This window comes from Staurois parvus, unplaced genomic scaffold, assembly GCF_062004578.1.
Source record: "Staurois parvus isolate SC_StPar_1 unplaced genomic scaffold, SC_StPar_1.0 ptg001298l, whole genome shotgun sequence".
Classification (NCBI taxonomy): Eukaryota; Metazoa; Chordata; class Amphibia; order Anura; family Ranidae; genus Staurois; species Staurois parvus.
This window is the reverse complement of record NW_028319094.1, coordinates 22,062-48,099: the sequence shown is the minus strand read 5'-3', so window position 1 is coordinate 48,099 and position 26,038 is coordinate 22,062. Positions and strand designations below refer to the sequence as shown.

The window sequence follows — 26,038 nt, the reverse complement described above, 5'->3', positions numbered from 1 at the left end:
CTGGAAGGGGGGGAAAGTGTCTGGACTGGAAGGGGGGGGGGGAAGTGTCCGAACTGGAAGGGGGTGAAAGTGTCCGGACTGGAAGGGGGGTGAAAGTGTCCGGACTGGAAGGGGGGTGAAAGTGTCCGGACTGGAAGGGGGGGAAAGTGTCCAGACGGTAAGGGGGTGAAAGTGTCCGGACTGTAAGGGGGGGGAAGTGTCCGGACTGGAAGGGGGGGGGAAAGTGTCCGGACTGGAAGGGGGGGGAAAGTGTCCGGACTGGAAGGGGGGGGAAAGTGTCCAGACTGGAAGGGGGGAGAAAATGTCCGGACTGGAAGGGGGGGAAAGTGTCCAGACTGGAAGGGGGGAAAGTGTCCGGACGGGAAGGGGGTGAAAGTGTCCAGACGGTAAGGGGGTGAAAGTGTCCGGACTGGAAGGGGGGGGAAGTGTCCGGACTTGAAGAGGGTGAAAATGTCCGGACTTGAAGAGGGTGAAAATGTCCGGACTTGAAGAGGGTGAAAGTGTCCGAACTGGAAGGGGGTGAAAGTGTCCGGACTGGAAGGGGGGGTGAAAGTGTCCAGACTGGAAGGGGGGAGAAAATGTCTGGACTGGAAGGGGGGGAAAGTGTCCAGACTGGAAGGGGGGAAAGTGTCCGGACGGGAAGGGGGTGAAAGTGTCCAGACGGTAAGGGGGTGAAAGTGTCCGGACTGGAAGGGGGGGAAGTGTCCGGACTTGAAGAGGGTGAAAATGTCCGGACTTGAAGAGGGTGAAAATGTCCGGACTTGAAGAGGGTGAAAGTATTCGAACTGGAAGGGGGTGAAAGTGTCCGGACTGGAAGGGGGTGAAAGCGTCCGGACTGGAAGGGGGTGAAAGCGTCCGGACTGGAAAGGGGTGAAAGCGTCCGGACTGGAAGGGGGGGAAAGCGTCCGGACTGGAAGGGGGGGAAAGCGTCCGGACTGGAAGGGGGGGAAAGCGTCCGGACTGGAAGGGGGGGGAAAGTGTCCGGACTGGAAGGAGGGGAAAGCGTCCGGACTGGAAGGGGGGGAAAGCGTCCGGACTGGAAGGGGGGGAAAGCGTCCGGACTGGAAGGGGGGGGGGGAAGCGTCCGGACTGGAAGGGGGTGAAAGCGTCCGGACTGGAAGGGGGTGAAAGCGTCCGGACTGGAAGGGGGTGAAAGCGTCCGGACTGGAAGGGGGGGAAAGCGTCCGGACTGGAAGGGGGGGGGAGTGTCTGGACTGGAAGGGGGGGGGGAAGTGTCTGGACTGGAAGGGGGGGGGGAGTGTCTGGACTGGAAGGGGGGGGGGGAAGTGTCCGAACTGGAAGGGGGGAAAGTGTCCGTACTGGAAGGGGGGAAAGTGTCCGGACTGGAAGGGGGGGGGGAAGTGTCCGGACTGGAAGGGGGGGAAAGTGTCCGGACTGGAAGGGGTGGAAAGTGTCCGGACTGGAAGGGGGGGAAAGTGTCCGGACTGGAAGGGGGGGAAAGGGTCCGGACTGGAAGGGGGGGAAAGGGTCCGGACTGGAAGGGGGAAAGCGTCCGGACTGGAAGGGGGAAAGCGTCCGGACTGGAAGGGGGGGAAAGCGTCCGGACTGGAAGGGGGGGAAGTGTCCGGACTGGAAGGGGGTGAAAGTGTCCGGACTGGAAGGGGGTGAAAGTGTCCGGACTGGAAGGGGGTGAAAGTGTCCGGACTGGAAGGGGGGGGAAGTGTCCGGACTGGAAGGGGGGGAAAGTGTCTGGACTGGAAGGGGGGGGGGGAAGTGTCCGAACTGGAAGGGGGTGAAAGTGTCCGGACTGGAAGGGGGGTGAAAGTGTCCGGACTGGAAGGGGGGTGAAAGTGTCCGGACTGGAAGGGGGGGAAAGTGTCCAGACGGTAAGGGGGTGAAAGTGTCCGGACTGTAAGGGGGGGGAAGTGTCCGGACTGGAAGGGGGGGGGGAAGTGTCCGGACTGGAAGGGGGGGGAAAGTGTCCGGACTGGAAGGGGGGGGAAAGTGTCCGGACTGGAAGGGGGGGAAAGTGTCCGGACTGGAAGGGGGGGAAAGTGTCCGGACTGGAAGGGGGGTGAAAGTGTCCGGACTGGAAGGGGGTGAAAGTGTCCGGACTGGAAGGGGGGTAAAAGTGTCTGGACTGGAAGGGGGGGAAAGTGTCCGGACTGGAAGGGGGGGAAAGTGTCTGGACGGGAAGGGGGGAAAGTGTCCGGACAGGAATGGGGGGAAAGTGTCCGGACTGGAAGGGGGTGAAAGTGTCCGGACTGGAAGGGGGGTAAAAGTGTCCGGACTGGAAGGGGGGTAAAAGTGTCCAGACGGTAAGGGGGTGAAAGTGTCCGGACTGGAAGGGGGGGAAGTGTCCGGACTGGAAGGGGGGGAAAGTGTCCGGACGGGAAGGGGGTGAAAGTGTCCGGACGGGAAGGGGGGGAAAGTGTCCGGACTGGAAGTGGGGGGAAAGTGTCCGGACTGGAAGGGGGGGAAAGTGTCCGGACGGGAAGGGGGTGAAAGTGTCCGGACTGGAAGGTGGTGAAAGTGTCCGGACTGGAAGTGGGTGAAAGTGTCCGGACTGGAAGGGGGGTGAAAGTGTCCGGACTGGAAGGGGGGTGAAAGTGTCCGGACTGGAAGGGGGGTGAAAGTGTCCGGACTGGAAGGGGGGTGAAAGTGTCCGGACTGGAAGGGGGGTGAAAGTGTCCGGACTGGAAGGGGGTGAAAGTGTCCGGACTGGAAGGGGGTGAAAGTGTCCGGACTGGAAGGGGGTGAAAGTGTCCGGACTGGAAGGGGGGTGAAAGTGTCAAGACTTGAAGTGGTTAACAATGTTACTTCTTACATTTCAGGTATTACAGGACCGACGCCGCATGCAGGAGCTTGGTCAGTGGGAATGTCCTCAGAGCCGGGCACAATACTGGAGGAAGTGCCATGAGATTTTTGACACCAACCACCTGTCCCCACTGGTAGCATCCAACTTCTTCCGATCTCAGGCATCCCGTTACGCGGCCCCTACAGCGCTCATGGCAGAAAAAATCGAATCCTTGGCAGAACGAGAGCTTTCGTTGACTCTTGCCGGGCATTGGCTTTCAAAGGATAACAGTACTCCACTGGCGACTTTAGAGGAGTTGGAGCAGCAAATCTGGAATTGCCGCATTGAACAGAATATATTAGATAGTAGTGGGGGGCTACGACAGCTCCCTTCTCTGTCTGCGATCTCCAGCCTGACCACAGAATTCTCCTTCTCTGCTATACCTGTGCTAAACACCCCTTTACTGCTAGACGTCGCCAACCTGCCTGCGCTGTGTAGCGCCCCTCGAGACGAAACCGACAGATCCCGGATACTGACCGCGTTTGTAGACGGGCTTCTGGATGAAAGCAAGGTTCATGAGGCCAGCCGTGTATGCAGGTACTTCCAGCTGTCCCATTTGAATGTATGGCTTGTGCTGAGCTGTAGGGGTATGGCGTCCGGGGACTTGTCAATACATCAGCTACACCCCGAAATTCAGAATATCCTGACTGAGGGCACAGAGGCACAAGCGAACATATGGAGCCGAAGGAAAAGATTACATAGCTGTAAGTGTAATTTTGTAGAAATACCTTCTCTAAATGCACGCTTCGCCTATGTGTACGCCATTGATGATCAATCTTTATACAGAACAATTGTATAAGGCATCAGAGACTCCGCCCTCTCCTGGCTCTCATCCTACCTATCCCAACGCTCCTTCAGCGTTACCTATAATGCTACCACCTCCCCCTCTCTCCCCCTCTCTGTTGGGGTTCCCCAAGGCTCGGTCCTCGGGCCCCTTCTCTTCTCCATCTACACCTCCTCCCTCTGCAAACTGATACACTCCCACGACTTCAACTACCACCTCTATGCCGACGACGCACAAATCTATCTCTCCACCCCTCGCCTCACCCCTTCGGTCTCCGCCCGTATCACCCACCTACTGAACGACTTATCGGACTGGATGTCACTCCATTTCCTCAAATTGAACCTTTCCAAAACCAAGCTCCTGATTTTCCCCCCAGCCCGTGCCCCCCCACCCCCACCCTCTCCATCACGACCAACAACGCCACCATCAGTCCCACCCTACAAGCCAAAGTCCTAGGTGTCACTCTAGACTCAAACCTGTCCTTCCAACCCCATGTCCAATCGTTGGCAAACTCATGCAGGCTCCACCTCCGCAACATCTCCAAGATACGTTCGTTCCTAACCCCAGACACTACTAAATTACTCGTACACTCCCTTATTATCTCACGCCTGGACTACTGCAACTCCCTCCTCACCGGCCTACCTCATCGCAGACTCTCCCCGCTTCAGTCTATCCTGAATTTAGCGGCCAGACTCATCCACCTCACCAACCGCTCTGCTTCTGCCACCCCCCTCTGTCATTCCCTCCACTGGCTCCCGATTGCCCAACGCATTAAATTCAAACTACTATCCCGACTGCAGGACTTCTCCAGGACTTCCCCCATCCTCTGGAACTCAGTACCCCAATCCATCAGACTGTCACCTACCCTCCTCACCTTTAGGCGCACCCTGAATACCCACCTCTTCAGGGAAGCCTACCCCGCCCTCACCTAACAGCCGATCTCCTCCACTCCTCTCACCACTCCATCCCCCACAGCCACTTCCTCCTGTACCTCTACCCCCTCCCTCCTAGATTGTAAGCTCCAAGGAGCAGGGCCCTCGAACCCCTCGTGTATTGTATTGTATTGTTACGTCTCATGTTCTGTCCCCCACTATAATGTACAGCGCTGAGCAAACTATTGGCGCTATATAAATACTGTATAATAATAATAATATTATAGAAGTCTAGAAACCATTTATTGTCACCACCCATGCCTATTGACTTTCATTGAACCGGTGTAGATGCTCTGCTCCCTCCAAACTCACTGATGACAGGAGCAGACTATTTACAGTCAAATTGGCTCACTGTCTGTGATTGGCAGCAGCAGGGGCCAATGAGAAGGGAGAGCCGAGGCCCCCGTGCACATCGCTGGATCGTGATGAGACTCCGGTATTAGGAGGCTGCTGAACACAGAAGGTTTTTCTACCTTCATGCATGTGGGCGAGTGGGTACCCGAAATTGACAGGTAAAGCTTTATGTAGAGAAATTGTATAAGGTACTATTTTAGAAGTCTAGAAACCATTTGCTGTCATCACCCATGCCTATCGACTTTCGATGAACCCGGGATAGATGCTCTGCTCCCTCCACTCTCACCGATGACAGGAGCAGACTATTTACAGTCAGACTGGCTCACTGTCTGTGATTGGCAGCAGCAGGAACCAATGGCTCCCGCTGCCATCTCAGCCAATAAGAAGGGAGAGTCTCAGGAGAGTACCTATGCTTATTGACTTTCGATGAAGGTAAAAAGCCTTGAGCCTTTACGACCACTTTAAAGCGCAGTTCCACCCAAAAGGGGAAGTTCCGCTTTAAAGATTGGTCCCCCGCTCCCCATTAAGGATTGGCACCTTTGGGGAGCTGGGGGGAGCGGGTACCTGAAATTGACAGGTAAGTTTATGTAGAAAAATTGTATAAGGCACTATTTTAGAAGTCTAGAAACCATTTACTGTCACCACCCATGCCTATCGACTTTCGATGAACCCGGGATAGATGCTCTGCTCCCTCCACTCTCACTGATGACAGGAGCAGACTATTTACAGTCAGATTGGCTCACTGTCTGATTGGCAGCAGCAGGGGCCAATGAGAAGGGAGAGTCTCAGGAGAGCCGAGGCCCTCGTGCACATTGCTGGATCGTGATGAGACTCAGGTATTAGGGGGCTGCTGAACACAGAAGGTTTTTCTACCTTCATGCATGAAGGTAAAAAGCCTTGAGCCTTTACAACCACTTTAAAGCGGCGTTCCACCCAAAAGGGAAGGTTTCGCTTTAAATATTGGTCCCCCACTCCCCATTGAGGATTGGCACCTTTGGCGAGCGGGTACCCCAAATTGACAGGTAAATCTTTATGTAGAAAAATTGTATAAGGTACTATTATAGAAGTCTAGAAACCATTTGCTGTCACCACCCATGTCTATCGACTTTCGATGAACCCAGGATAGATGCTCTGCTCCCTCCACTCTCACCGATGACAGGAGCAGACTATTTACAGTCACAGATTGGCTCACTGTCTGTGATTGGCAGCAGCAGGAACCAATGGCTCCCGCTGCCATCTCAGCCAATGAGAAGGGAGAGTCTCAGGAGAGCACCTATGCCTATTGACTTTCGATGAAGGTAAAAAGCCTTAAGCCTTTGACCACTTTCAAGCGGAGTTCCACCCAAAAGGGGAAATTCCGCTTTAAAGATTGGTCCCCCGCTCCCCATTAAGGATTGGCACCTTTGGGGAGCTGGGGGGATCAGGTACCCGAAATTGACAGGTAAGTTTATGTAGAAAAATTGTATAAGGCACTATTTTAGAAGTCTAGAAACCATTTACTGTTACCACCCATGCCTATCGATTTTCGATGAACCCAGGATAGATGCTCTGCTCCCTCCACTCTCACCGATGGCAGGAGCAGACTATTTACAGTCAGATTGGCTCACTGTCTGTGATTGGCAGCAGCAGGAGCCAATGAGAAGGGAGAGTCTCAGGAGAGCCGAGGCCCCCGTGCACATCGCTGGATCGTGATGAGACTCAGGTATTAGGGGGCTGCTAAACACAGAAGTGTTTTTTTGCCTTCATGCATGAAGGTAAAAAGCCTTGCGCCTATACAACCACTTTAAAGCGGAGTTCCACCCAAAAGGGGAAGTTCCCTTTTGTTACCCCAGACACCACTAAACTACTCGTACACTCCCTGATTATCTCACGCCTCGACTACTGCAACTCCCTCCTCACCGGCCTACCCCAGTGCAGGGTCTCCCCGCTCCAGACCATCCTGAACTCAGCGGCTAGACTCATCCACCTCACCAACTGCTCCAACTCTGCCACCCCCCTCTGCCTCTCCCTCCATTGGCTCCCTATCGCCCAACGCATCAAATTCAAACTACTCACTCTGACCTACAAAGCCGTTCACAAAACTGCCCCTAACTACCTAACCAACCTAATTCCCAAATACCACCCTACCCGTACCCTTCGCTCTTCACAGGACCTCCTTTTATCTTGCTCCCTGGTCTCCTCCTCACACGCACATCTGCAAGACTTCTCCAGGTCCTCTCCCATCCTCTGGAACTCACTACCCCAATCCATCAGACTGTCACCTTCAGACGCTCCCTGAAAACCCACCTCTTCAGGGAAGCCTACCCCACCCTCACCTAACTGCCGCTCTCCTTCATTCCTCCTACCACTCCATCCCCCACAGCCACTTCCTCCTGTACCACTACCCCCTCCCTCCTAGTTTGTAAGCTCGAAAGAGTAGGACCCTCTAACCCTTTGTGTGCTGTTTGTAGTTGCTGTAATGTTTCATGTATTGTCCCCCCTCTATTGTACAGCGCTGAGCAAACCCTTTGGCGCTATATAAACTCGATGTAATGTTCCGCTTTAACCACTTCCCGTCCGGCACATGTATATAAACGGCCGGACGGTGGCAGTGCAGGGTCGGGTGGCCATTTATAAACATCCTCCCCGCCCCCTGCTTGTGCGTGCTCCCTGGGAGCACGCAGCACCGTGATCCGGTGCCCGCTGTGTCCTCCTGACACAGCGGAACACCGATCATTGTACAGGACCTCTGTGCAAGGTCCCGATCATGTGATCCCTGATTGGCCAATCAGTGATCACATGCAGAGTAGTAAGCAAGATGTCACTTCTGACATCTTTGCTTACTACGTGTGAAATCTGTGAATGATCACAGAGGTCACATGGTACAAGGCCATTCACAACAGCCTTGTACCATGTGACAAGCTGTGACCAATCACAGCTCTCACAGTATTTCTCAATGGCTGCAGGAATGCAGCCAGAGAGAAGGAGAAATGATTGCTTTTACAGCCTTTATGGGTGTAAAAGCAATCAGTGTAAAAAAAAAAAAAATATCTTCATCACCCCCCACAAGTAGTACAGTGTCACCATGGTGTACTGCTAGGGTGACAGTATGTAAAAAAATAAAATAAATAAATAAAATATAAATGTAAAAAAAAAATGTTTAAAAATTATAATTTTTGTTATAAACTAATTTTGGGTTGTTTTTTTTTTTTTTTACTAAAAAGATAACGGAATAAATTTTGGCCGAGATTTATGAGGAAATATTATTTATGTGCAAAATTTTATAAGAAAAAAACTTTTTTTCAAAATTTTTGGACTTTTTCATTTACATAGCAAAAAAAAAAAATCCCAGCGGTGAATAAATACCACCAAAATAAAGCTTTATCTGTCCCCCCAAAAAAATGCTAAAAAATTTATACGGGTACAGTGTTGCATGACCGCGCAATTGTCATTCAAAGTGTGATAGTGCAGAAAGCTGAAAATTGGCCTGGACAGGAAGGGGGTAAAAGTGTCCGGAATGGAAGGGGGCAGAAGTGTCTGGACTGGAAGGGGGGGAAAGTGTCCGGACAGGAAGGGGGTAAAAGTGTCCGGACTGGAAGGGGGGGAAAGTGTCCGGACTGGAAGTGGTTAAGGCAAGATCCCGGGGAATAATGAGGATCCCAAATCTCAAGAGAAGGCGGTCCTATACTGTGCTGGAGCATCTTCTGGGGAGATTTGGGTTCCTCATTGTTCTGAGGATCACAACAGACAGATTTATAAGGTCGCTTTCATCAGATACGGACATAAAACGTGCATTTTTAAGAGGAACTTAGTAGTAAACCCTATGTGTCACTTGTGGCAAGTTTCATTTAAAGTCGCATACCAGTCATTACCTAATGCTAAACCTACCCCCTCCCCCATTCTAAATGTAGCAGGCTCCTTGTACAAGAGGATTCAGAAGGTCCTTCCTCTCCCTCCCCTATTTGTAAAACCTGGGCATTCTGCCAAGTTCATGACTCATCCACTCAGGAAAGGACGCTGGGGGGGGGGGGGAGAGGAGAGAGACACGAGGCTGGAGAAAAGACAGGGACACGTGGAGCCCGTCCAAGCAGAGGAGGAGGCACTACAGCACCCAGCGCGGATAGAGGGACCCTGCTGTGTTTTCAGAGTCTGGGGAGCTGTCCCCCTGGAGAGAGTAAGACACACCATTTACACTTTGCATATAGACTGGGACATCCGCACCCCACTGCTGGGATCTCACCCATCCGGGGCCCTGTGCAATCCCCCTGCCTGCTTTGCCCCTCACCACCAGTGTAATTGAGACTGTCTGCCCCGGGGACTGACACATACTGGGAGATTGCATCCTGCGACTGCCCCTGGTCTTGGGGTGCTTTGTGTTGCCATTAGACACTGAGATTGGATCCTCTCAGCCCAAAAACCTAGTGAAATCTGATATAACCCACACCAGCTGAAACTCCAAAGAAGCCTTCAGCTGCTATTTACTTCATTGTAAGGACTAAACGTGCACCAACTAGAGCTCCACCGTTACAAGGACTGAAGTGGGGGAATCTGGCTTAGTAGCCTTATTAGAGGTACCTCTTTATTGCATTCTGTTCTGACTCTGAGGGGATTTTTGGCTAACGCCCCTCAGAAGCAGAATCATACACCGGTGTGGGTAATACATTTCATTGATAGAGTGTAAGTAAGTTTATTTGTTTGATATCAGTTGTATTCTGCTTAAAGTGCAACTCTGCCATCCGGAGATTTCTGTCTGTGAAGCCCTCTAGTGGCAGACCAAATTTACTGCATTGCATAAAAGAAGAAAAGTAAGTTTTGGAAGTTGAAAGGGGAACCCCACCCCTCTACACTGCATTTCATTCTTTATAAAATTGTTCTTGTTTCATTTAACCCTGTGTCAGCAAATTTCTTGGTGGGATATTTGCTATTCATTACCAGTTGTGCCAGAGGGATTGGGTTTGCTTAGGGTTGGATCTATTGAGCGCAGGACCCATAATATATTCCAGCTTGTCCCAAGGGGCAGTGCTACATAAAGCTATTCTATCTAGCCCTGTAACGGAAAGACTGCTATACTTACCTATTCTGAAGCCACCCTGGTCCGGTCTTCAGCGGTGGCTTCTGTGCAGGAGAGATCGGCAACAATGGCTGGGAAATGCCTAGGAGATGACATCACCCATAGACTTTCTATGGGGCATCCGTTGTCAACTGCCCCTCTGCACACAGAAGCTTCTCCTGACCGCTCACCCTGGGACCGGAGCAGAGCAACTTCACAATAGGTAAGTACAATGATCTTGTCTTTACAGGGTTAGATAGAAAAGCTGTGTGCAAAGAAACAAACAAGAGGGCGCACGGGCCTAGTGCATTACCTTCTAAAAATGAGATTTATTGAATAAAAAATAGTATACTCACAAAAGAATAAAATGAAAGGCCCATCACAAAAAGGACAGCGTGGTCCAATCTCCCTAGATGGTGGCTGTTGGGGAACTGTAGGCCTCCAAATTGCTGACACGTTTCGCCTCGGGGCTCTGAGGAAGAGGTTCTGCCTCGAAACGCATCTAGGAAGATTGGACCATGGGAGAGAGATTGGACCATGGGAGAGAGATTGGACCATGCTATCTTTTTTGTGATCTGTCTTTGATTTTATTCTTTTGTGAGTATACTACTGTTTATTCAATAAATCTCAGTGCTACTGGCCTCTCCTTTCTGTTGAGTTCCCCGAAAGGAAGCAGCTTCCCATGAGGGCACTCGTGCGAACCTCCTCATTTCAGGTCCATCATCAGTGCCCTTCAACCACTTCAATTCTGGGCACTTTTAACCCCTTCCTGCCCAGGCCAATTGTCAGCTTTCAGCGCTGTTGCATTTTGAATGACAGTTGTTCGGTCATGCAACACTGTACTCTAAATAACTAAACTTTTATCTAAATTTTTAACTAAATTTTAACTAAATATTTTGTAACTTTGTAACTAAATTTTTATCTTTTTTTGCACACAAATAGTTTTCTTTTGGTGGATAATAATCCCCACTGGGTATTTTTATTATTTGCTAAATAAATTAAAAAAGACCAAACATTGTGGAGAAAAAAACACGTTTTCTTCGTTTCTGTTATAAAAGTTAGCAAATAAATAATTGTTCTTTATAAATTTAGGACAAATTGTATTCTGTTACATTTCTCTGGTGAAAAAACCCAAATCAGTGTTTATTATTTAGTCTTTAGGAAAGTTATAGAGTCCACAAACTATGGTAAATATATGAAAATCGGTAAATCTCTGCTGACCAATCACGCTTCTCTGTCTGGCAATCTGATGGACTTGTCTGGGATTGGTGGTGGCCAGGAGAACGGTACTTGCCTGACTGCATTTTGCCAAGTGTAAGGTTTGGTGGAGCGGGAATTATAGTGTGGGGTTGTTTTTCAGGGGTTGGGCTTGGCCCCCTAGTTCCAGCGAAGGGAAATCTTAAGGTGACATTTTGGACAATTTCATGCTCCCAACTTTGTGGGAGGAGTTTGGGGATGGCCCCTTCCTGTTCCAACATGACTGCCCACCAGTGTACAAAGCAAGGTCCATAAAGACATGGAGGAGCCAGTTTGGGGTGGAGGAACTTGACTGTCCTGCACAGAGTCCTGACCTCAACCCCATAGAACACCTTTGGGATGAATTAGAGCGGAGACTGCGAGCCAGGCCTCCTCCCCCGACATCAGTGTCTGACCTGACAAATGTGCTTCTGGAAGAATGGTCCAACCTTCCCATAGACACCCTCCTAAACCTTGTGGACGGCCTTCCCAGAAGAGTTGAAGCTGTTATAGCTGCAAAGGGCGGGGCCAACTCAATATTGAACCCTACGGACTAAGGCTGGGGGGCCATTAAAGGTCATGTGTGTGGAAAGGGCGGGGCCAACTCAATATTGAACCCTACGGACTAAGACTGGGGGGCCATTAAAGTTCATGTGTGTGGAAAGGCCGGCGGCCCAATACTTTTGGTGACATAGTGTAGGTCCCCTGGGACACCTACATCACATCTCTCAGGAGGCTGCAGGAATGGCACACAAAGCGGCCAGGGATGGGTCCAGATTGTCATTGGAGCTGGCTGCACACAACCGGAAGAGGCAGGCAGCTAAAGAGCGCCAAGATGGCGACAAGGGACCGGCTAGGTGGCACCTGATCAGTGTATCGCAGTGGTACAATGCTGGATTTTCTGTGTGGGTGAGTATGTGCATTTAAAAAGATTACAGCAATACAGGCAAGAGGGGAAAACAACATGGGGGAAGTTTAGTACTGCTTTAACCCCCCTGGCGGTATTCTCGATTGTAGCTCGGGGTAAAGTTTCAGCACCAAAAGCGGTAACCCCCCCCCCCGAGCTACACTCGGGAATACACTGCAGCGTTGCTCCGGGATCCCTCCAGCACTTACCTTGTCCTGCGCTCCCGCGATGTCCCCCCTGCAGTGTCCCCTGTAATGTCCTCCGGCCGATGCCGGCATCTGTCTTCCGGGTTCCGTCCCCTGCGACGTCGGGACGTACGGGGGACGGAACTGGCGGGAAATAAAAAAATGTTAAAAAGTGACATTCACTAAATACACTGAAATCACATAGTATAACATTCCTGTATCAAACCATTTCACATACATTTTGTCCCGAGTGCTTTGTCCGGCGCCCTGCCTGCATTTTTACTGTTCTTTCTGCCTGGAAACTGAGAAACGTCCATGGCGTCCAAAAAGCGTCCCTTTAGGTCAGACGCGGTTTTAGACCGGCTAGAGAACAGCGATAGTAAATCAGAACCACTTGCAGAATTGAGTGATAATGATTGGTGGGGGAAATTCCTCATCAGACACTGAAAACGATTCTGCGACTGAGCTCAGCGATGGGCCAACTTGGCGCTCTATTTCACATTTCAGTGTTTTTGGTTTGATTATATTATTGAATTACATTTATTATTATTATTATTATTTTTTATGATTATTTATTAAATTATCATTTATGATTTCGTGTTTCAAGTTTTATCATATCGGGATGTTCACTAGACTCTTGTCCGGACAGATTTCAGTGAGTTATTCCTAAAAATTACAGGCCTACAATAAAAAAAACAACATATTTCCACGCAAAAAAATGTACCGCTTTGAGCACAGAAATACTGACGTCATCAGACCGCTAGGGAGGTTAAAGAGGGTAGGAGCCCATGGACATAGATGCATAACTGCAAAACACCAGGGGGAGTGAAGTTCAGGAGTCCAGCAGGCAATGTGCTTTGGATAGGTATCACCTCAGACAAAAATGTTAAATAAAATATGGCGGACTTGACGGACCGATTGTCTTTTTCTGCTCTCAGTCTTCTATATTTTTTATTGCTTATTTTCGACTTTTTTTTTTTCCTTTTACCTGCAGCATCCAGCGTAGAGTCTCCAGCCAGTCGGAGCCCCACCGATCCCATCTTGGTGAACATGGAGATCTTGAAGGATAACTGTAGGCACGGCAAGGCCTTTTGCCGACAATTGCTGTGTCTGTACGAGCTGAGTCAGGTAATCTTCCAGAAGGGTTTGGAATAGGACCTGCTAATTGGGTATTTGTACCAATGAGAGTTCTTACTGCTCTGCATGACTTTCTCCGTTCCTTTAATGTAGGATCTTCATTGCTCCTTCTCCGATGTGTCTTCTCGAGATCCAAGTGAAGTTCTGCGTACTGTTCTGTCCAAGAATCGCCCTGAGCTTGCTGATAGAGCGCAGGCCGTTATAAGCTCCCATAGGCTGAGCCCGGAAACGGTCGCAAAAATAGTGGCTGAGGAGTGCCTGAAGTTCTGGAGGACTACGGACAAGGAAGGAGGTCAGTTCTGGATAGGAACAAATGGAATCTTAGCAATCTTTCCAGTACTAGATGAACGGTTTTCAGCAGGTACTCCCCCCTTCCGAGTCACCCTTTTGTCTCCGCCCCCTGCCCACCTCTGAACACCGTGCCTTGGTTCCTCCTGCCCATCACCTCCCAGTACATCCTCTTTTATGGAATACAGAACCAAGTAAACGAAGTGCTAAGTAATATGTATAGAATTTGGTCATGATAACAAGAAAAGCAGTCAAATAGATCCCCCTGCAGCCACCAACAATAGACCCCCTGCAACAAAATACCCCTCAAGCAACAATAGCCCTCCAGCTAAAAATAGACCTCCTGTCAGCAAAAATAGATCTCCCAGCAGTCAACATCAATAGACTCTTCAGTAGCCAGCAACAGTAGACCCCTTCCTTATCAGTAGATCCCTCCCAACAACAATTGATCCCTCAGCAGCAATAGATTACCTACCGACAACAATAGCCCTCCAGTAACAATAGATCTCCCAGCAGTCGGCATCAATAGACTCTCCAGTAGCCAGAAACAATAGACCTCTTTCTTAACAGTAGATCCCTCCCATCAACAATTGATCCCTCAGCAACAATATATTCACCACCAGCAGCAATATACCTCCCCAGCAACAATAGATCTCCCAGCAGCCAACATCAATAGACTGTCTGGTAGCCAGCAACAACAGACCCCCTCCCTCAAAAGTAGATCCCTCCCAGCAACAATTGATCCCTCAGCAACAATTTATTCCCCACCAGCAGCAATAGACCTGCCCATCAACAATAGCTCCCTGTCAGCAGCAATAGATCTCCCAGCAGCCAGCATCAATAGAGTCTCCAGTAGCCAGCAACAGTAGACCCCTTCCTTATCAGTAGATCCCTCCCAACAACAATTGATCGTTCAGCAACAATTGATCCCTCAGCAGCAATAGATTCCCTGCCAGCAATAATAGCCCTCCAGTAACAATAGATCTCCCGGCAGTCAGCATCAATAGACTGTCCAGTAGCCAGAAACAATAGACCTATTTCTAAGCAGTAGATCCCTCCCAGTGACTATTGATCCCGCAGCAACAATATATTCCCCACCAACAACAATAGACCTCCCCAGCAACAATAGCCCCCCCCCCCCCCGTCAGCAGCAATAGATCTCCCAGCAACCAGCATCAATAGACTGGTAGCCAGCAACAACAGACCCCTCCCTCAAAAGTATATCCTTCCCAGCAACAATTGACCCCCTTAGCAGCAATATATCCCCCACTAGCAACAATAGATCCCCCACCAGCACACCTCAGCACCCCTTGCCCTTACATTAATTGAGTACTGCGCTCCCTGGTTTTCAGCCATATTATGGTACATTATTTTGCCATTTCATCCCTGGTCTCCATTTTTAACTCCATGTTTCTTTATCTTTAATTCAGGGCAAGCTGAAATGTATAATGTCTCGGAGAAGAGAGACAACTTTTTGCAACTTGCCAAGCTGTGTCCTGACCCAACTTTGGTGGGATTAAATCTACTGGAGCATTTGGAGACGGTTCCCCTTACCGAGCTACAAGCAAGTCAGTACTTCATTCAGTCATCATTTAGGTCACGGGTGTCGCCAAACTACAAGTCCCATGAGGCATTGCAAGATTGACAGTTACAAGCATGACTCCCACAGGCAGAGGCATGATGGGACTTGTAGTTTTGCAACAGCTGGAGGGCCGCCAGTTTGACATCCCTGATTTAAGTGAAAGTAAATGAAATAATAGTGAAAAACTTTTGTTAATTTAGTTTTGCATAGAGTAGAGAAATGTTCGACCTCATTCTCACGGGCATACGTGTGCTGTGCTTACCTACACAGGCATGCACGGGTGTTCCATGCATCACCATGCAGGCTGTCCCATTCATGTCAATTGGGCCGCAGCAGATGCACAGACATAACCGCTGTCCCTAATCCCCCACCCGTGCAAGTGCAGATGCACAGCCCCAAATGCAGACAGTGTGTGTTCGGGTTTGTGCACTCACACCCACAGTGGACTCCATGCAGCCGCTGCATCCCAATTGACATAGATGGGTCTGCCTGCACAGGGATGCGCAGAACACCTGTGCGTCCCCGTGTGGGTAAAACATGGCCCTCGTATGATGAGGTCTTAAAACCCCTGTTAAGTTTTGATTACTGTCTGTGTTCCCACTGGGGAACTTCACCCATTATTTGTGCTGGTGACCATTGTCACTGGTGCAGCAAGTGATGGGAAATCCAAAATTTGAGAGATGTCACATGAACAGGAGGTGAAGGGAAATCTATCAGACCAGGCAACGTTTTCCAATCTTCTACTGTCCAATTTTGGTGATCCTGTGCAACTTGTAGCCTCCGTTTCCTGTTCTTAGCTGACAGGAGTGGCACCCGGTGTGGTCTTCTGCTGCTGTAGCCCATCTGCTTCAAGGTTGGACGTGTTGTGCATTCAGAGACGGTATTCTGCATACGTTGGATGTAACGAGGGCTTATTGGAGTTACTTTTGCCTTTCTATCATCTGGAACCAGTTTGCCCATTCTCCTCTGACCTCCGACATCAACAAGGCATTTTCCTCCACACAACTGCTGGATATTTTCTCTTTTTCGGACCATTCTCTGCAAACCAGAGATGGTTGTGTGTGAAAACCTCAGTAGATCAGCAGTTTTTGAGATACTCAGAAAAGCCCGCCTGGCACCAACAACCATGCCACGTTCAAAGTCACTTAAATCCCCTTTCTTCCCTATTCTGATGTTCGGTTTGAACTTTAGCAAGTTGTCTTCACCACATCTAGATAAATGCATTGAGTTGCTGCCATGTGATTGGCTGACTTACATTGGTGATCAGTGGAAAGAATGTTCCTTACATTGGGGGTCAGTGGGAAGAATGTCCCTTACATTGGGGGTCAGTGGGAAGAATGTTCCTTACATTGGGGGTCAGTGGGAAGAATGTCCCTTACATTGGGGGTCAGTGGGAAGAATGCTCCTTACATTGGGGGTCAGTGGGAAGAATGCTCCTTACATTGGGGGTCAGTGGGAAGAATGCTCCTTACATTGGGGGTCAGTGGGAAGAATGCTCCTTACATTGGTGGTCAGTGGGAAGAATGCTCCTTACATTGGGGGTCAGTGGGAAGAATGCTCCTTACATTGGGGGGTCAGTGGGAAGAATTCTCCTTACATTGGGGGTCAGTGGGAAGAATGCTCCTTACATTGGGGGGTCAGTGGGAAGAATTCTCCTTACATTGGTGTTCAGTGGGAAGAATGTCCCTTACATTGGGGGTCAGTGGGAAGAATGTCCTTTACATTGGTGGTCAGTGGGAAGAATGTCCCTTACATTGGGGGTCAGTGGGAAGAATGTCCCTTACATTGGTGGTCAGTGGGAAGAATGTCCCTTACATTGGTGATCAGTGAGAAGAATGTCCCTTACATTGGAGGTCAGTAGGAAGAATGTCCCTTACATTGGTGGTCAGTGGGAAGAATATCCCTTACATTGGTGGTCAGTGGGAAGAATGTCCCTTACATTGGTGGTCAGTGGGAAGAATGTCCCTTACATTGGTGGTCAGTGGGAAGAATGTCCTTTACATTGATGATCAGTGAGAAGAATGTCCCTTACATTGGTGATCAGTGGGAAGAATGTCCCTTACATTGGTTAGTGGGAAGAATGTCCCTTATATTGGGGGTCAGTGGGAAGAATGTCCCTTACATTGGGGGTCAGTGGGAAGAATGTCCCTTACATTGGGGGTCAGTGGGAAGAATGTCCCTTACGTTGGTGATCAGTGGGAAGAATGTCCCTTACATTGGTGATCAGTGGGAAGAATGTCCCTTACATTGGTGATCAGTGGGAAGAATGTCCCTTACATTGGTGGTCAGTGGGAAGAATGTCCCTTAGATTCGGGGTCAGTGGGAAGAATGTCCCTTACATTGGGGGTCAGTGGGAAGAATGTCCCTTAGATTCGGGGTCAGTGGGAAGAATGTCCCTTACATTGGGGGTCGGTGAGAAGAATGTCCCTTACATTGGTGGTCAGTGGGAAGAATGTCCCTTACGTTGGTGATCAGTGGGAAGAATGTCCCTTACATTGGTGATCACTGGGAAGAATGTCCCTTACATTGGTGGTCAGTGGGAAGAATGTCCCTTACATTGGTGGTCAGTGGGAAGAATGTCCCTTACATTGGTGGTCAGTGGGAAGAATGTCCCTTACATTGATGATCAGTGAGAAGAATGTCCCTTACATTGGTAATCAGTGGGAAGAATGTCCCTTACATTGGTTAGTGGGAAGAATGTCCCTTATATTGGGGGTCAGTGGGAAGAATGTCCCTTACATGGGGGGTCAGTGGGAAGAATGTCCCTTACATTGGGGGTCAGTGGGAAGAATGTCCCTTACATTGGTGGTCAGTGGGAAGAATGTCCCTTAGATTCGGGGTCAGTGGGAAGAATGTCCCTTACATTGGGGGTCAGTGGGAAGAATGTCCCTTAGATTCGGGGTCAGTGGGAAGAATGTCCCTTACATTGGGGGTCGGTGAGAAGAATGTCCCTTACATTGGTGGTCAGTGGGAAGAATGTCCCTTACGTTGGTGATCAGTGGGAAGAATGTCCCTTACATTGGTGATCAGTGGGAAGAATGTCCCTTACATTGGGGGTCAGTGGGAAGAATGTCCCTTACATTGGTGATCAGTGGGAAGAATGTCCCTTACATTGGGGGTCAGTGGGAAGAATGTCCCTTAGATTCGGGGTCAGTGGGAAGAATGTCCCTTACATTGGTGATCAGTGGGAAGAATGTCCCTTACATTGGGGGTCAGTGGGAAGAATGTCCCTTAGATTCGGGGTCAGTGGGAAGAATTCTCCTTACGCTTAGTTATTGGGAATAATTATCTCCTTACAGATAGCCAAATAAAGATTAATGGTGTCAGTAGGATCTTATTGCACAAGGAAGCCTTAGTGACCTCTGGAGGAACCCTAGTTGAGGAACCCTGATATAGACCAAATGGCAAGGATCCAGTGCAGCAGCTCTGTTTAAATAGCCCATTTTGGCACCAGCCTTGGTGACAGGTGTGCACATGTTTGCCTGGCCACTGGTGCGTTCTCGCTCACGCATATGCACGCGTGGACGTCCCCATGTATGAGTATGGCCTTGATGCATTAAGCTTTTCCTGACTAGCAGAGATCTCACCAGTAGAGGTCCTGAGAAATCTAAGAAACTGTCGGAGACATGTACTGATAACTGAAATTTCAGTTTTGGGTCAGTTGGGTCATTATCTGTATTTTGCCTTTTATTTTTTTGTTATAGTTCGTTGTTTCACTGTTAACTTTTTCTGGTACATTTTTAGTTGTGGAGGTCCTTATCTCTGCACATGAGTGCTTCAGTCTGACGTGTCACTTAGAGGGGATACGGCGTGTTCTTCATGTATGCCGCCATCTGACGGAGATGCACTTAGCGCCAAAACAGGAGTATAGCCTCATGGTAGGTCCTTCCTCCTTACGACTTTTGTCCCTGAGCTATTCTATCCTCGGGGCTTCACATTGACTTCTCTTCCAGGTTAGGCTCCTGTCTGGGATTGGCCGCTACAACGATATGTTGTATGTGTTTGACATCCTCCATAAGAACCAGCACTTTGAGCTTCTGATGAGGAAACAGCTGGATACCGTGAGTAGGCTTTGGGACAGAGTTCTACAAGACGGATGGGGTTTTTTTTGCGATGAATTCTGGTCATTGTTGTACATCTTGAACCCTTCATATGTGTTTCACAATTTACTTTCCAGAAAGGTGGATTGCAGACGGCACTCCTGGAGTATATTAAGCGTTGTCATCCTGGCGACAGTGAGAAACACAACATGACCGCATTGTGCTTTAGCATGAACCGCGACATCGGCCACAACCATGAACATGCGGCAAAGATCCAACTCAAGTTAATCCAGTCTCAGCCTTGGGGTAAGTGTCACAGAGGACATTTCTAGGGATTATCTCAAGACCTAATGTGGTCTCCCTCCCCTTGACCCAGCGGCACCTGTAATGCAGGTCCTGGATACACAGGGTGGGCCAGAAGAGCATAGGTGGCATACCGGGGGGGTGGGGCAGCAGAGGATGATAGGCATGCCGGGTGAGAGGGTTTGGGCTCACAGTCCCCCACCCTGAACTGTGAGCCCAAACCCTCTCGCCCGGCATGCCTATCATCCTCTGCTGCCCCACCTGTAGGACCAAAACCCGCATGACGAGTTCCACTGGGTGGAGGGGAGGGAGACCATCGAACATCAATTCACTTATCTCCCCTAGCTGCAAAGACCTCAGAAGCTGCATGTATGATGTCACTTGTGGTTTCTGTTTTCACTCTCCCAGGCCATTAGCTTTAAAGCAATTCAAAAGGTTCATTTTTTTTTTTGTTTTGTTTTGTTTTTTAATTACAATCATGTCTATACTTACCTGCTGTGTGCAGTGGCTTTGCACAGAGCAGCCTGGATCCTCCTCGGGTCCCCCGACTCCTCCTATCTGTCGGGTGCCCCCACAGCGAGCAGCTTGGCCCGCCCTCTCGCTCTCCTCATTGGCTGACTGGCTGTGATTGACAGCAGCGGGAGCCAATAGCTCCCGCTTGCTCTCTCAGCCAATGAGGAGGCAGAGATGGGGGACAGCCGAGGCGCTCATTCACATCGCTGCATCGCGATGAGGCTCAGGTAAGTATTGAGGGGGCTGGGAGCACTGCTGCAAACGGAAGTTTTTTTACCTTCACGTATAAAATGCATCAGGCTGGGTTCACATCTGTGCAGGTGGCGCGGCTGCAGATCCGCACGAAAATCCGTGCAGCTGCACCACCTGCACAGAGGAATGCGGACCCACGATCGTGTGCCATTAGTTCTAACCCTAGGCTCACATCTGTGCGGGTGGTGCCGCTGCGGATCCGCACAAAAATCCGTGCAGCCGCACCACCCGCACAGAGGAATGTGGACCCGCGGGTGTCATTAGTTCTAATGGCACGCTGCCCGCATTGGAAAGCGCAACCGTACTGGGAACCTCGGCTGAGTTTTCTTCAGAAGTGCCGGGACTTCTTCCCTGTGTGTCATGGGGCACGGGGGTCCATTCAAATGAATGGGCTCTCGTGCCCACGCAAAACGTGGCCCGCACGGCCTCATATATTTTAATGGAGAGCAGATAAGTTATCAGAGTCTAAAATCATTAAAGCAGAGCTCCACCCAAAAGGGGAGGTTCCGCTTTATTTCCTCATCTATTGATTGGCACCTTTTGGGGAGCAGGGGGGAACCCGAATTTGACAGGTACCCGCTTCCACTTCCTCTGCGAATGCCTAAGCAAACAGAAGCAGACGTTGTCCTCCCACCCCCTCCGCGTAGTCTTCTGGGACACTTGACAGGTCCCAGAAGACTGCAGGACTAGTCACAAAATGCAGCACTACTCACGCATGTGAAGTGGGCACCCGGCCCGTGACCACACTGAAGATGCCGGTGTCGGGAACACAGGACGGCCCGTGTGAGGACACCGCGGGACCAAGGGATAGGCGAGTGTCTTTTTTTTTTTTTTAATTCTTTAAAGAGAACCTCTCACAAGCTTTTTATGTCACATTTGGGCTTTTTGTCCCCATGTGATATAGTGGACATAAACGCACCCGGGGGGGGGGGGGGCGGCGCCTACATATGAAAACGTTGCTCGCACTACACATGTTAACCTCTATTTACAGTTAACTCTAAAATGATGACCTGGGAGGGATGTTAACCACTTCCAGTCCGGACACTTTCCCCCCCTTCCAGTCCGGACACTTTCCCCCCCTTCCAGTCCGGACACTTTCACCCCCTTCCAGTCCGGACACTTTCACCCCCTTCCAGTCCGGACACTTTTCCCCCCTTCCAGTCCGGACACTTTTCCCCCCTTCCAGTCCGGACACTTTTCCCCCCTTCCAGTCCGGACACTTTCACCCCCTTCCAGTCCGGACACTTTTCCCCCCTTCCAGTCCGGACACTTTTCCCCCCTTCCAGTCTGGACACTTTTCCCCCCCTTCCAGTCCGGACACTTTTCCCCCCCTTCCAGTCCGGACACTTTTCCCCCCCTTCCAGTCCGGACACTTTTACCCCCTTCCAGTCCAGACACTTTCCCCCCCCTTCCAGTCCTGACACTTTTACTCCCTTCCAGTCCTGACACTTTCACCCCCTTCCAGTCCGGACACTTTCACCCCCTTCCAGTCCGGACGCTTACACCCCCTTCCAGTCCGGACACTTCCCCCCCTTCCAGTCCTAACACTTTTACCCCCTTCCAGTCTGGACACTTCCCCCCCCCCCTTCCAGTCAGGACACTTCCCCCCCCCCCCCCCCTTCCAGTCCGGACACTTTCACCGCCTTCCAGTCCAGACACCTTCACCCCTTTCCAGTCCTGACACTTTCACCCCCTTCCAGTCCGGACACTTTCCCCCCCTTCCAGTCCGGACACTTTCACCCCCTTCCAGTCCGGACACTTTCACCCCTTTCCAGTCCGGACACTTTCCCCCCCTTCCAGTCCGGACACTTCCCCCCCCTTCCAGTCCGGACACCCCCCCCCCTTCCAGTCCGGACACCTTCACCCCCTTCCAGTCCGGACACTTTCTCCCCCTTCCAGTCCGGACACTTTCACCCCCCTTCCAGTCCGGACACTTTCCCCCCCTTCCAGTCCCGGACACTTTCCCCCCCTTCCAGTCCCGGACACTTTCCCCCCCTTCCAGTCCCGGACACTTTCCCCCCCTTCCAGCCCCGGACACTTTCCCCCCCTTCCAGTCCCGGACACTTTCACCGCCTTCCAGTCGGGACACTTCCCCCCCTTCCAGTCCGGACACTTCCCCCCCTTCCAGTCCGAACACCTTCACCCCCTTCCAGTCCGGACACTTTTACCCCCTTCCAGTCTGGACACTTTCACCCCCTTCCAGTCCGGACACTTTTACCCCCTTCTAGTCAGGCCAATTTCCAGCTTTCAGCGATATCACACTTTGAATGACAATTGCGCAGTGATGCAACACTGTACCCATATTAATTTTTTAGCATTTTTTTGAGACAGATAAAGCTTTATTTTGGTGGTATTTATTCACCAATGGGATCCTTATTTTTTTTACTATATAAATGAAAAAGTCCAAACATTTTGAAAAAAAGTGTTTTTCTTTAAAATTTTGCAAATAAATAATCTTTCTTCATAAATCCTGGCCAAAATTTATTCAGTTATCTTTTTAGTAAAAAAAAAAACAAATTAGTTTATAAACAATTATAATTTTTTTTATATATATTATTTATTTATTTATTTATTTTTTTACATACTGTCACCCTAGCAGTACAGTGTTACCATTGTGACACTGTACTACTTGTGAGGAGTGATGAAGATTTTTTTTTTACACTGATTGCTTTTACACCCATAAAGGCTGTAAAAGCAATCATTTCTCCTTCTCTCTGGCTGCATTCCTGCAACCATTGAGAAATACTGTGTGAGCTGTGATTGGTCACAGTTTGTCACATGGTACAAGGCTGTTGTGAATGGCCCTGTACCATGTGATCTCTGTGATCATTCACAGATTTCACACGTAGTAAGCAATGATGTCAGACGTGACATCTTGCTTACTACTCTTGATCTGATCACTGATTGGCCAATCAGTGATCACATGATCGGGACCTCGCACAGGGGATCTGTACAACCTCCGGACACAGCGGGCACCGGATCGCAGTGCTGCATGCTCCCAGGGAGCGCGCACAAGCAGGGAGCGGGGAGGCCCCTGCACTGCTCCCGTCCGGCCCATGTATATAAACAGTGGTTAAAGCCTCCCCTATGGAAAATATACAGTCAGGTCCATAATTATTGGGACATGGACACAATTCTAACATTTTTGGCTCTATACACCACCACAATGGATTTGAAATGAAACAAACAAGATGTGCTTTAACTGCAGACTGTCAGCTTTAATTTGAGGGTATTTACATCCAAATCAGGTGAACGGTGTAGGAATTACAACTGTTTGCATATGTGCCTCCCACTTGTTAAGGGACCAAAAGTAATGGGACAATTGGCTTCTCAGCTGTTCCATGGCCAGGTGTATGTTATTCCCTCATTATCCCAATTACAATGAGCAGATAAAAGGTCCAGAGTTCATTTCAAGTGTGCAATTTGCTTTTGGAATCTGTTGCTGTCAACTCTCAAGATGAGATCCAGAGAGCTGTCACTATAAGTGAAGCCATCATTAGGCTGAAAAAACAAAACAAACCCATCAGAGAGATAGCAAAAACATTAGGCGTGGCCAAAACAACTGTTTGGAACATTCTTAAAAAGAAGGAACGCATCGGTGAGCTCAGCAACACCAAAAGACCCGGAAGACCACGGAAAACAACTGTGAATGACCGAAGAATTCTTTCCCTGGTGAAGAAAACACCCTTCACAACAGTTGGCCAGATCAAGAACACTCTCCAGGAGGTAGGTGTATGTGTGTCAAAGTCACCAATCAAGAGAAGACTTCACCAGAGTGAATACAGAGGGTTCACCACAAGATGGAAACCATTGGTGAGCCTCAAAAACAGGAAGGCCAGATTAGAGTTTGCCAAACGACATGTAAAAAAGCCTTCACAGTTCTGGAACAACATCCTATGGACAGATGAGACCGACATCAACTTGTACCAGAGTGATGGGAAGAGAAGAGTATGGAGAAGGAACTGCTCATGGTCCTCAGCATACCACCTCATCAGTGATCATGGTGGTGGTAGTGTCATGGCGTGGGCATGTATGGCTGCCAATGGAACTGCTTCTCTTGTATTTATTGATGATGTGACTGCTGACAGAAGCAGCCGGATGAATTGTGAAGTGTTTCGGGAATATTATCGGCTCATATTCAGCCAAATGCTTCACAACTCATTGGACGCTTCACAGTGCAGATGGACAATGACCCAAAGCAGACTGCAAAAGCAACCAAAGAGTTTTTTAAGGGAAAGAAGTGGAATGTTCTGCAATGGCCAAGTCAGTCACCTGACCTGTATCCGATTGAGCATTTCACTTGCTGAAGACAAAACTGAAGGGAAAATGCCCCAAGAACAAGCAGGAACTGAAGACAGTTGCAGTAGAGGCCTGGCAGAGCATCACCAGGGATGACACCCAGCGTCTGGTGATGTCTATGCGTTCCACACTTCAGGCTGTAATGACTGCAAAGGATTTGCAACCAAGTATTAAAAAGTGAAAGTTTGATTTATGATTATTATTCTGTCCCATTACGTTTGGTTCCTTAACAAGTGGGAGGCACATATGCAAACTGTTGTAATTCCTACACCGTTCACCTGATTTGGATGTAAATACCCTCAAATTAAAGCTGACAGTCTGCAGTTAAAGCTCATCTTGTTTGTTTCATTTCAAATCCATTGTGGTGGTGTATAGAGCCAAAAATGTTAGAATTGTGTCCATGTCCCAATATTTATGGACCTGACTGTAGGATACTGATGTTTATTGCTGTCCTCTTGCAGACACACAAAATTTTAAATCTTGACATGTTGGGTATCTATTTACTCGAGGGGGGGGGGTTATATATTCCATTTGTGTACCCTAAGACTAACTTTTTTGAAATGAAGTGTATTTTTTACTGGAATTTGCAATTAAATAACTATTGCATGATTATCGTGTGATATAAAAAAGTTGCGAACTACCACCATTTTATTCTCCAGTTTCTTTGCTTTCAGAAAATATATAATGTTTGGGGTTTTTAAGACATAAAATAATTTTTTTAAACATGCAAAAAAAAAAAAATACCAAAAATTTGCTCTAGCAGTGAAGGGTTAAAGTGATTGCCATATAAACAGTGAAGAGACTGGCTTCAGGTGATACACAGAGATGAAACAAATCCTCCTACATTAGTTGTACCTGTTTATCTGCAGTAATTTTCTCTGTAGATCGTTCATAAAACACGAAGAGTAAAGCATTTCTTCATCACTCCAGCAGCAGGGGGAAGTGGATCAGACATTGGAAACCGACAAAGTAGTTGTGATGACATGGAAGGTTTTACTAACACATGCCAAAGTTGCAGAATTGTGCTTAGGCATTAACATTTGTTTTAACCCCTTCACGCTGGCGCCTCTCGGCCCTTTAAGAGTTTCAGAAGCTGGGAGGTGGGACGAGCGGGGCGGGGTTTAGGGATCATGTGACAGCTGTTGTCACGGTGGTTACATGATCGGGAAAGGTCCCGATCGAAAGAGGAGACCGGTACCTTTCCGTGAGTACCGGACATGTGTGCTGGGAGCGCTCTCAGCACATGTTTTTTTCTAGTAGAGAGCAAATGTGCGGCCGCTCAGCGTTTAGGCCAGGGGTCTGCAACCTTTAAGACATAAAGAGCCACTTGGACCCGTTTCCGAGAGGGAAAAAAAGACTGGGAGCCGCAAAACCATTGC

At 49.3% G+C, this 26,038-nt stretch overlaps 1 protein-coding gene across 1 annotated transcript in view; it reads left to right on the top strand.

Annotated features, from left to right (window-relative positions):
- SPG11 (SPG11 vesicle trafficking associated, spatacsin) overlaps window positions 1-26,038 on the top strand; it is a 162,486-nt gene that overhangs the window by 120,923 nt on the left and 15,525 nt on the right. The window contains exons 31-37 of the mRNA XM_089660972.1: window positions 2,796-3,522; window positions 13,240-13,373; window positions 13,476-13,674; window positions 15,101-15,238; window positions 18,997-19,130; window positions 19,206-19,313; window positions 19,430-19,598. Of these exons, the coding sequence (XP_089517098.1) occupies window positions 2,796-3,522; window positions 13,240-13,373; window positions 13,476-13,674; window positions 15,101-15,238; window positions 18,997-19,130; window positions 19,206-19,313; window positions 19,430-19,598 (1,609 nt within the window). The remainder of the gene's footprint in view (window positions 1-2,795; window positions 3,523-13,239; window positions 13,374-13,475; window positions 13,675-15,100; window positions 15,239-18,996; window positions 19,131-19,205; window positions 19,314-19,429; window positions 19,599-26,038) is intronic.